The sequence below is a fragment of the Urocitellus parryii genome, chromosome 11, assembly GCF_045843805.1.
Source record: "Urocitellus parryii isolate mUroPar1 chromosome 11, mUroPar1.hap1, whole genome shotgun sequence".
Taxonomy (NCBI): Eukaryota; Metazoa; Chordata; class Mammalia; order Rodentia; family Sciuridae; genus Urocitellus; species Urocitellus parryii.
In genome coordinates this window covers 36256493-36269099 of record NC_135541.1, presented here as the reverse complement: position 1 = coordinate 36269099, position 12607 = coordinate 36256493, and the positions used below count along the sequence as shown (strand labels likewise).

At 39.6% G+C, this 12607-nt stretch overlaps 1 protein-coding gene across 2 annotated transcripts in view; it reads right to left on the bottom strand.

Annotated features, from left to right (window-relative positions):
- Nucleotides 1-9060: 9060 nt before the first annotated feature.
- The window catches only part of Scp2 (sterol carrier protein 2), a 105504-nt gene continuing 101957 nt past the window's right edge, over nucleotides 9061-12607 (bottom strand). Inside the window, exons 15-16 of one of the 2 annotated variants that reach the window (XM_077791270.1) lie at nucleotides 12436-12515; nucleotides 9061-9803 (exon numbers count right to left, since the gene is read on the bottom strand). In XM_077791270.1, the coding sequence (XP_077647396.1) occupies nucleotides 9708-9803; nucleotides 12436-12515 (176 nt within the window). In that variant the 3' untranslated portion in view covers nucleotides 9061-9707. The remainder of the gene's footprint in view (nucleotides 9804-12435; nucleotides 12516-12607) is intronic. The other variant, XM_077791271.1, reaches the window with a different exon arrangement.

Sequence of the window (12607 nt, the reverse complement as noted above, 5' to 3'; positions counted from 1 at the left end):
AGGTGGTACTTGGCACCTCTGCTGCGGAACAAGCCTCTCCCTCATACCTACTCTGGCCCACAGGCAGGGCACCCATAGCTGTTTCATTTGGCGCTTGGATAAATAAGTCAATCGTGGGACCATTTATTCACCTAAATTGTGTAGGCCCTGAAAAATGAATAGCTCATGTAAAGATGCTCCAGACCTTTCACTCCTGCCGCTGCCCACCAGGACATCCTGTTTATACACCCCGTGCATTAAGTGCATCACTCCGTTTTTCACAAGCTTATGAAGACCACCATCTGCGGCATCCTTCCAAACGGGTGAGTGGCTGAGTAAAAAGACCATTAACTGGCAGGACTGGGGAAGAGCCCAAATCTACCCCTCTTCACTGCCCTCTCCGGGTGGAAACAGACACATGAGAGGCAAGTGTAGAGCCTGGATTTGAACCCACAGCTGTCTGTTTCCATTACACCACTAACTCAAGAACTTAGCAGAATTGGAAAAGGAAATACTTTGCCTTCTTTGGCCTCGAGTTCCAGTCATCTCTGGGTCCAAACTTAGGAGTTGGTGTGATTCACACGATTGGACTGGGGCCATCAGAGAGATACATCTGGTGTCTTCTGAACAATGAGCCTAGATTCATGTGCAGCTAAAAGAACAGGATTCTATTAGCTTGAATATCCATGAACTAAAATCTAGGACAGTGAGAGCCAGCATATACTGAGTGCCCACAGGCACTGTCCTAAATCTTAAGTATCCTGTCATCCCAACCCAGGGGAAAGTAGGCTCTACATTTGTAATTGCCAGGGCCAGCCCCTTGGCACACCAGTCACTGTTCTCCATCACCCACTGACTGAAAAAGGCACTGCCAAGCCAATGTCCATGCATGCTTTATAGCTGCCTGATGCTATGGACACAATCATTTGTCTGAGGCACAGACCCTTTGAGGGTCTCTGGTGGGAAAATGGAGGCAATCCTGGTGCTCCAGAAACAAGTCTTCTAGCTTTTAGAAGAGTTGTAAAGATCCTAGCAGATCAGAAGTCTGAAGCAGGAAGATCACAAGTTTGAAGCCAGCCTCAGAAACTTAGTGAGGCCTTGAACAATGTAGCAAGACCCTGCCTCAAATTTTTTTTTGTTTTGTTTTGGTTCTACTTAGTTATACATGACAGCAGAATGCATTTCAATTTGTCGTACATAAATAGAGCACAATATCTCAGTTCTCTGGTTGTACATTATGTAGAGTTGCACCATTCATGCAATCATATATGTACCTAGGGTAATGATGGCTGTCTCATTCCACCATCTTTCCTGACCCATGCCCCCTCCCCTCCCCACCCTTCCTTTTACCCAATCCAAAGTTGCTCCATTCTGCCCCTCCCCCATTATGGATCACCATCCACCAATCAGAGAAAACATTTGGCCTTTTGTTTTTTGGGTTTTGGGGCTGGGGGTGTGGCTCAAGCGGTAGTGCGCTCGCCTGGCATGCGTGCGACCCGGGTTCGATCCTCAGCACCACATACCAACAAAGATGTTGTGTCCGCCGAGAACTAAAAAATAAATATTAAAAATTCTCTAAAAAAAAAAAAAAAAAAAAAAAAAAAAAGAACTGTTTTTTGGGTTTGGCTTACTTCGATTAGCATCATATTCTCCAACTCTATCCATGTACCTGAAAATACCATGATTTTATTCTCTTTCAATGCTGAGTACTATTTTATTTTTTTTAAAAAATTCTAATTTGTTATATATGATAGCAGAACACATTACAATTCACACTACACATATAGAGCATATTTTTCATATCTCTGGTTGTATATAAAGTATATTCATACCATTTGTGTCTTCATACATGTGCTTAGGGTAATGATGTTCATCTCATTCCACCTTCTTTTTTTACCCCCTTGCTCCCTCTTTTCCCCTCTCCCCTTTGCCCCATCTAGAGTTCATCTAATCTTCCCATGCTCCCCCTCCTTACCCCACTAAGAATCAGCCTCCTTATATCAGAGAAAACATTTGGCATTTGTTTTTTGGGAATTGACTAACTTCATTTAGCATTATATTCTCCAACTCCATCCATTTACCTGCAAATGCCATGATTTTATTCTCTTTTACTGCTGAATAATATTCCATTGTGTATATATATATACCGCATTTTCTTTATCTATTCATCTACTGAAGGGCATCTAGGTTGGTTCCTCAGTTTAGCTATTGTGAATTGTGCTGCAATAAACATTGATGTGGCTGTGTTCCTGTAGTATGCTGTTTTTAAGACCTTTGATACCATAGTTTCTTTATCCATTCATCTATTGATGGACATCTAGGTTGTTCCACAGTTAATTATTGTGAATTGTGCTGCTATGAACATTGATATGGCTACCTCACTATAGTGTGTTGATTTTAAGTCCTTTGGGTATAGAACGAGGAGTGGGATACCTGAGTCAAACGGTGGTTCCATTCTGAGTTTTCTGAGGCATCTCCATACTGCTTTCCAACGTGTTTACACCAATTTGCAATCCTATCAACAATGTATGAGGATACCTTCTCCCCCACATCCTTATTATTGCTTGCATTCTTGATAACTGCCATTCTGTCTCAAAATTTAAAAATACACACACACACACACACACACAGAGAGAGAGAGAGAGAGAGAGAGAGAGAAAGGGCTCGGGATGTGTCTCAATGGCTAAGTGCCCCTGGGTTCAATCCCTGGTCCAAAAATAAATAAATAAATAAGTTGTAAAGACAGTTGAGTTTGAGATTTGGGTTTCCTAACTCTACCTGCTACTTCAACTCCTTCATGCTGCTCCCCAATTTCAGGTCCTATTTGATATTACAATGGCACATAGTATCATGCAAGCCTTGAATGTAGACCTGGGTTCAAATGAAAATAAAAATAGTACCTACACATCACAGAATGTCTACATTAAATGGGTAGTTGCAAGTATGGGATTCTGTAAAGCACCTGGTACATGATAAGTATTCCATAAATGGCAGCTGTAATAATTACATAACTATCATCCACACCTAACAAGCATTCAGGAGATACTAAAACAGTAATGTTAAGTAGTAAGAATCAAACAGAACTTCACCACTACCTGGGACAAGGGCTTTCTAACAAAACAGAAACAAAGAACACTCAGAAGGGAGGAAAGACAGATACTGTAGAGATAACTGGGGCCGAAGAACAGGAAAGCTCTCAAGAGGGTCTAATGAAGAAAAGGGAGAAAGGAGCAATGAGCTGTTATATTTCATCATCAGAGAAGATTACTCGTCTCACCTTGAGCTGAGGGCCCAAGACCTTTCCTTATTAATACTGAGCTACAGCAGCGGCTTCATGAAATCACATGGTGTCATTTGGGGTGTATGGATTCCATCTGAAGGATCTTGATAAGACTCACCAAGGAACAAGCAGAGAATGATGGAAAAGCCACTTTGTGCCATCAGGTACACAAATCTCTGGACTCTGACAACATCTTATGAAGACTCTTCATTATTGAACTTTTCTTGCCATATTATTATATTTTTCAACTTTGTTCCACTGGGTTATGAGCCTTCCAGGGCAAGAACCTCATTTCATGTATTGTGGAGTCTCCTTTCTAGCCTAAAAAACATCATTGTGATAGGTAGATCACAAGATACCCCCTAAGATGTCCACAACTTAATTCTAGAATCTGGGAATATGTTACATGACACCAAGGACTTAGGAGCTATAATTAAGACTACAGAGCCCCCTCCCTAGTGCTAAGCATCAAACCAAGGGTCTCAGACATGCTAAGCAAGCGTTCTACCAATCCAAGGTTATGGACCTTATAGGGAGTTTGTCATGGATTTTCCAGATTTGCCTAGTCTAATCATGTGAGCTATTAAAAACAGAGGCATGTCTGTGGCTGGAGGTAGGAGAGCTGAAGAGGAATGGTCGGTCAGAAGAAATTTGAAATGTAAGACATACTTGACTAGCTTTAATGAAGGGACCATGACCCAAGGAATGAGGCAGCTCTAGAAGCTGCAACATTCTCAGGCTGCCTGCAGGGACTTCAGTCCTTTGGAGCATAGAACTGAGTTCTGCCCACATCCCAAATAAGCACAGGAGCAGGTTTTCCTCCACAGCCTCCAGATGGGAGCCCAGGGTAGCAATATCTCCACTTCAGCCTTGAGAAAGAGCCAGAACACAGAAACCAAGTGAATACCATCAGACTTCTAAGTCTGGTGCTATTCCTGCCCCTTATTTTAGGAAGAATGCTCAGGGAGGATTCAAAACCTGCTTCGATGGCCCGGCTGGTGAGTGTTTTGGGCAGGGTTCAAACTTGTCTTCACATTCCAACTCCATTGAGCATGGTCTTCAATGCTGCAGCTAGGGTTCTATGGCTTGAAGATTATAATACCTTAGGCCAAATAAAAACCAACTACAAAAAAGGACAAAACCAAGCCAACACCCCCCCCCCCAAAAAAAAAACCCAGAAAAACACCTCAAGCCTTTTTCACATTATGAAAATGTAAAAGCTTTTGAATATTGCTCCAAAGTAAATTATGAACAAGTCAGGGTATAAACAAGTAAAAAACAAACAAATATTTTGATAAAGCAAAAAGAGAAATCCTCAAGTGGCTGTAGATGAGATAGCACTTCCTCCCACTCAGATGATCTTTCAGCCACTATTAATGTCCGTCCATCTCTTGAAATGAAAGGCTCTCAGTGTTTGCAGTGGGGTTTAGGAACATCTCTGACTGGAGTTTCCAGTCTACTCATGACCGATTTTTATTGTCAGGAAGTTCAACTGATTTTCAGTCTGAAATTTATCTATTTTTCCCTTTACTTCTAACAACTAAGCAAAAAATTTCCTCCCCCTCTTTCGGTCTTTCCATCTCTCAAATATTTGTGAACTGATATCACACCCTGCCCTTGGGTATCATTTTGCCAACCCTAAGCCTCTTTCAGCCTGCCTAAGTCAATCATTCTCCCACACTACTGTGTCTTCATGCCCAAAACCCTTTCCCATTTATTTCTGTCCTAACATCTACTCTTGAACAGACAAAGGTCTGCACAGTACAGAAGATGCCATGTTCCAAAAGGTGAATTACACAATAACTTGCAGTGGAAAATTTAAGTGTTGTTGGGTAGTTGGTTAGAAAACTAGTACTAACAGCTTCTCTGCCTACAATTTAAACAAATAAAAGGCTATCATCCATTTCCCCCAATTCTACATAAAAGTTTATGGCCACAGATACAGCAACTAAAAGGTCAAGTGCTTACTACATGCTGCTGAAAACAGTATTGTGACTATTCACAAAGTATTTAAATGACTATTAGTATAATAGGCTAAATGGACATCACTTTTTGCAGTAAGTTTTGGATATACTTTTGAAAAAAACATTTCTTCAAGAACTCTGGCTAAAATTTCATACCAGATTAAAGTTACAGCCAAATGGAATCAGACTCCACATTTCTTAAAGGCCAGAAATCTGGCCCAATATTCTCTGTTCTTACCAAGAACTAAAGAACTGTTTGTTTGCAGCAGTCTCCAGATAGATCTAATGTTGGCCCTTTCCAGAAGATTTTGTAACACTCTATTGAGAAAAACTCTAAAATTTGGCCAGAGTTGGCTGTTGTTTCTGATAGCATGTAAACCCTTCAGGCCCCTCATGAGCCATTTTGTACAAATTCCTAATTCATGTCAGTGTTGTCTCTAAACAACTTCAACCCCACGGAGTAATTTACTAGGAGGTACTATCTGGCTAGTTATCTTTCCTTTCTAGTCAATAACATCAAGCAACTTCTTTGTGTTCAACAAGCAATCATGGCATGGACTTCTGGAACTATAATTTTTGGCCAAATGAAAACCTTCTGAAAGTCATACCAAATAATTCTATACCCATTCAATTAGTTACAGAAGCTATTAACTTTAAGTGATTTTTGAGGTAACTGCATCTTTAGATGCAGATAGTAACAAAAGTAAATTATTCTCCATCCTGAAGCCAGCCCATTATCTGGTCTCAAAGGATTATTTCAGAGTATACCAGTGAATTTCTTCAAGTGAAACAAATCTAGGCCTCATCCACTGAGTACCTGTGTACTTGACATTTTACAGCTATAATTGCTAATCCTTACAACCACAGGTTGGCACTATTATTGCCATCTCATACAGGGAGAAACAAGCTTCCAGTCCTTACTTATTATTAGCTCAAGGTCATAAAGCTAAGTACCACAGCTAGAAACAAAACCCACATCAGATGGACCCCAAAGTTTCCCCACCATTCCAGGCCTGCTCTTAATGTATTACTTTCTAAAATCACTAAAATTTCAGAAGATAAAGATGCTAGCTACAGGCTTTAATTTCCTGTTTCTTTTTCCTTAAAGTGACAATAATATTGAGGAAAATGGAAGGATATTTATATGTGACTGAACCTTTTAATAGGTATTTTACAATTTATAGAGGACTTTAATGGTCTTTGTCTAACCCTAATTTGTTTAAGAAATAGCTATTGACCTTAACTTGATGGGCCACTACATTAACACTGGACACACGGAGATGAATAATGGTTTCTATATTCAAGGTGTTTATGGTCTAATGAGACACATCTACCCCCAAATGAATGGTCCCCCTTTTGCAGAAGAAGAAATTAAAGGCTGGTGAGGCCTGAATGTCTTGTCCTGACTTAGCTTCAAGAGGCAGAGACAGGACCAGTTACCAGGTTCTGCCAGCTCTACCTCTGCCTACTTTTTCACATCTATCTCCACTACTGACACCCTACTGCACTCTGCCATCTTCTTGCATGTGGACATCCATTCTGCAACCCTCAGCCCCACATGTTCTCTACACAGCAGCTATGGGGATAGCTGGAGACAACTCACTCCCCTGCTTTCAGTTCACTGCTTTGGTGGCCATCAGTTCTATTCACAAATATTCCAACTCCATCCTTTCTTTCTGGCACATGGTAGGGTTTAGAAGTTAAATGGGGCACATGACTTTCTTTGAACAATGAAATGGGAGAAAAAGTGATATGTATCACTTCTGAGTGGAAGCTTTAAGAGCACTATTTCTCTTCTCTGCCAAGATGATGTTCTAGATAGTGGTTATTCTGTTTGCCTGGGCTCCAGACTGCGAATAAGATAGCAAGGTAGTCATGCAGCATGAAAAGTAAACACGTAAAGCTGTATCTTCAACCACTCCAACTGCACTAAAATGAAACACAAAAGTCTTACCATAAAGAACAAATTCCAATAAAATTATCTCCTAAGTACCTTCTGATCTTACCTTGGGCCTGTCCTTCTCGCTTGCATATATGGCCGCTTACAATTTTAAGAATGAGCCAAACTCCTTTCCACCCTTTAATGCAAGATCCTTGGCATGGTTTGCTCCTTCCTAACCTTCAGAGCTCAGCTTAAAAATTACTTCCTCAGAGATGTATCCCTTAATTACATCATCAAAGAAGACCTTCACTGTGATTCTCCATCTCCACACCCTGATCACCTGCTGGAGGGCATTTCAGTTTGACTCTCTCTCCCAAAGCATTGTGAGGGAAGAACTTACCAATATCTCCAGTGCCCAACACTCTACTTTCTAGAAAGTACCTTATCTATGATAGGCACTCAATAAAAACTTGGTAAATGAACAAATGAAAAGAACTAGACTCCAGAAACGAGATAGAACATTATAGATAGCCTATCACAGGAACAAATGGTGGTGGTAATGGTGAGGATGGAAGGGAACTCATGTTTACTGAAGGACTGTCAGGGACCAGCACTGTTTTCATACAGATCAGGCAACACAACTAGAAACAATTTTAACCCTGACCTCTAAACCATAACACTAGGGAAAAAATAAAACTGATAGTTTTTTTTTTCCAGTAAGTACCTGTTGTACACATAAATTTCATTTATATACAAATACATTTCTATTCCAAGAACCAGTTTTTGTTTTTAATAGGATCATCCTAAAGTCTATTTCAGGCATCTCCTGTTTTCAGGGACCAGTGAGGGCAGAATAATACAGCAAATCCAAATCAGTAGATTTATCATTTCACTGGAACTTCTTTCTTAAAGTCATTTTTTTTTTTTTTTTTTTTTGTCAGAGGAAGAAGTCACTATCATTAGGAAGTCAACTTCTGAATTTATTCTATGGGACTTGGGATCAACTTGTATTGGCTTAATTTATCCGCTGGCCCTATCACCAAATACTATTCTGCTGGTCACAGAACATACAAAGCTGAATGCCAGCAAGGGCTCCAAACATCTAAAACAAATCAAACAATCTGGGTTTTTTATAGCTGAAGTAACAAAGAAAGTGGGCCTGCATAACTCCCAAACAGGTCTGTTATGCTCTGCATAGCCTCTTGGGATTATCAGAGCAGAAGGACCCTCAGGGACCATTTACTTAAATCCCTTCCTTGAATAGTTTAGGAAATAGTCTGGCAGCTGTTTACTTAAGAAAAGCAAGTTTCCTGGCCCTGGTCTGGTGCTCTTCCCATGACCCCACACTGACTCCCTAAGGAGAGCTGGTCTCGTCATGTCAAAGCACCCAGCAGGCACTATCCAGAAGCATTCAGCTGGTAAACTCCAACGTTTCTCTCTCTCTCTCTCTTTTTTTTTTAAAATATTTATTTTTTAGTTGTAGTTGAACACAATACCTTTGTTTTATTTATTTATTTTTATGTGGTGCTGAGAATTGAACCCAGGGCCTCGCAGGTGCTAGGCGAGTGCTCTATCACTGAGTCACAACCCCAGCCCAAGGTTTCTTTTATACTCCATCACTTAGAAAACCCTGAGCAGAAAGAACATACACAATGAAACAAAGGAGATCAGCAAGAGTTATTTTAATTTTCTATTAAACATTCTTTCAAAAGCATTATATTTATCCCGTATCTTAGATGTAAGAAATAACATTAGAATTAGAAAAACTAGGAAGATAAATACAGATAATTAAACCAAAATGTGAAAAAGAAAAAATATAATAAAAAGCTGAGAGCTTTATAAACTTAAATGATTATGATAATAATTTGAAAACTATGCATCTAAAATTAAACTTTTTTCAATTATTTTTAGCAACAGCCTTTTATGACACTAATACCCTGATTTTTCAAGAAAGAAACCCATTTACAAATATTTTTACTTTAAAAATAGGCCTGTGTTCGCTATAAATGCCCTTTCCTCCAACACAAGCTCTGATTTTATCACTTTATTTGGGAAGAAAAAAAAATCTTTTCTGATGTCATGAAATGCAAAAGTTTACAAGTTTTGTTTTGTTTTGAAATCCCAGTACAGAATTTTAATTATTAGTAAGAAACTGATTCGGGTCATTAAGTGCATAACACTAATTACTGGTCAGCTTCTGCTTTTCTGTTTCTTCCCTAGTTCTCCCAAGAAAAACTTACACTGAATCTTCAGCAGAATAATCCTTTAATATAACTTCTAAGCAAAATGAGAGCTTTTGTTTGCATAGTTTTTAGATTTTTACTGTTCCTAATTTTATTCTGAAACTAATTTACCCCAAACCATAATTACCATATTAACTTTGTCATGCACAGTTGTATGCAATTCCTCAAAGCAGTAGGACACCATCAGGCTCTGTTTACCAAGAGCATAGGAAAAACACAATTGGTTACACACCCATTTAACAAATCTGTCTCATGCTATTTGCCAATGTGTAGTTTCAGTCTAAGTTCTGACAATGAAATATGTGGATATATATCTATATATCTCATCTCGATTTTCCAAAGTTGCCAAAGGGAATTCTTCACAGCTTAGCTTTGCCTGGTTGAAGCTGAAGATTTTGTAACTTCATTGCCAGGCCCATGTTGCCAGTGATTTTCAATTTGCCTTGAAAGAAGGCCTGTAAGACAAAAAAATACTTATTACTTGGTGGTTTTTGTTTTGAGATTGCTAATGTTTCTAGACTATCCATCCCTGAGATCTGCTATCTACATCACATAACTTTATTCAAAATACAACACTTGGTTTTCTGGAATAGACATAGAACCAGAATTCTCCTCAGGAAGAAGAATATATAAAGGACATGCTTTACCTATAGCACTGGAAGGAACATCTTTTAGAAACGGAATCTGTCTTTACCTGCTTTACTCAAAGGTGGTACTTTTTCCTCAATATTAGGCAAAGAAAATTCATACTAGATGGATTTCATTTAAAAACATTACATATAGGTTGGAAATACAAACTGAAATTCTCAGTAAACTTCTGGGAGAAGAAGCACTCAAAACACATTTGGAAAACTCTTGGGATTCAATACCATGCAGATGAAATGCCACCAACTGCTCTGCTCTTTGCTATCCCTGATAAAGGATGGATTCTCCATCCTCAAGAGGACAGGCTTTCTGCTGTAGGTGCTCAAGTTACTCTCTGGCTCAGTGAGAGGGATTAGACCACTCTGAAGGGCGGGGCTATGAGCTGTTCCATTTAACAAGGCCTGGGATTAGATCACACAATGTTCACAATGTTACCATGTAACAAAATCCTGGGGAAACTCTAGAGAAATAGCAAAATTGGGACTGAAGCATGATTTCCTTGACATGATCTCAGTTTTTTAACTCAATTCCTGAAGTAAGGAAGAGCTAGATGAGAAAAGTTTCTGATAATCTTAGCTTTTACACAAGTACACTGAAAAGTAAGGATCTTTGCTGTTTTTTTTTTCTATACCTCCCGGTAAGGGTGACTAATTCCTTTTTTTTTTTCTCCTCTGTCTGGACAAACTAAATATTTCCCTCTTTATATGGCACAAAGCCTTCTGTCTGATGATTTAAAGGTCAGTTCTCTCAGACACAATATATTTAACATATGTCATTTAGAAATATGGACCAGTAGCAGCCCAAGAGAAACTCATCATCTTCTCCTTTTTTAAGTTAAAAAATAATTTTTTTAAACTAATAGAGAAAACATGAATCTCTCTCTTTAGAGAACCCAAACATAAGGATCATTTTAATCTGGCCCCTAGGTGTTCTTCATGTGTGCTTTTAGACTGGAGAGCACACTGCTTTGTTTCAACTGTAGCCAAACACTGAAAGTAGAATTTCCATTGCATTTAATGATTTCCAGTCAAATCCTCTACTGAGCATAAGGGAAGGCCATCAGCACATTAATAGAAATGTCTGCCATTTTAATATTTAATTCCACTGGGTGCTAACAGGTGCTGAATGAAAATAAGCTAACACCTTTCCCCCCCCAAATAGGCAGAACATAGATAAACTGAGGGAATGAGGACAGCAGATGTGTGAAGTTTGAGAACCCTGCCAAGGCTGTGGACAGTATGTGCCATGGGACTGGGAATAGCAGCTGGGAAGGAGGATGACAGCCAGCTCCTATACTGGTGGCCTCTGTTTCGTCCAGGTTTCTGGAGCAGGCTCTGTGGTAGAAATGTCAATGCCATGGTGTAGATTCAGCTAAAATGGCACACAGGCACATCTCTTTCTAAAAAGCGTTTTAAAAAGGAATATAAGTGGGAGTCAGAGTTGATTGTTTGGGCTAATCTTATGAATTACCAGGGAACAACAGGAACAGGACCTGAAATGAATAAGGCTCAGGCAATTAAAAGAAAGGTCTTAGTTTTTTGTTGTTATTTTTCAATGTATCAAGTTGACAGAAAGTTCAGCTTGTCCTGTCTATTGAATGCTGTGCCACCTGAGTATAAGGAGACAATAGATCATTTTGGGACCAGGATGATCCGAATAAGTTATAAATACATTTTAGACAAGTAAAATTTAATCCAGCAATAGTTTATAAACCCTAAAAGCATCAGGCATTGTGCTAAGTTCTAGAAACACAAAGATCAATAAGATGTGGTTTGTCCTCTGAAACTCACAATCTAATGGGGACAGGCACATTAAGGCACTATGGTAAGTGCTAAGCTAACAGCCCAGTAAGTGGTTCGAAGAGGAACTGCTATATCCCCCCAACAACCTGGAAGTAAATCCTTGGAGATAACATCTGAGCTAATTTCAAAAGACAAGGGAAGGACATCAGGGAAGGACAGTTCAAAGAAAAAAAAGAACATGGGCAAAGATGTCTGTTCCCAGCACATCCTCCCTCCACTGGGAGCGTGAATTCCTCTCCACTGTGCACTACTATCTTCTGGTTATCCTGGGGGCCCACTCCGTATTGTTTTCTCTGTGAGGCAAACTCTGATGGCTAGAACACGTGGCTGCTCCTTCTTCCACCCTCCCCAGTGACTTCAAGCCAAGTATGGCACCTTGGATCTTTGGCCACATTTGATCTTTTAAGATCTGTCTTGTTCCAAACTGTGCTTACCCTAAGCATGGACCTATTTCCTACTCTTCCATTACATAGGACAGGGTATCTGGCACATAGCTCATTCCACAGGTGCCTGCCATTTTTAGGTGAACATTTGGGAGAACACTGAGTTTTGTGTGTCTGACCACTTTGCACTTCAAGAAGGAAGTTGAATGGGAAGGGCTAAAAGATCCACCTAGTAACAGGATATACATCAAACTCACCGACTGAGGATTCATTTTACCAGTCATTAAAGCCAGTAAGTCCGAGTCAGCCATGGTGATTGTGCAGTCAGCCTTTTTATCTAAAACAGAGACATGAAGGAGAAGGAAGAGAAAAGGGAGAGTGTTCAGTTTCCATACACATTTTAGTCAAGAGCCACTGACTGCAATAGAA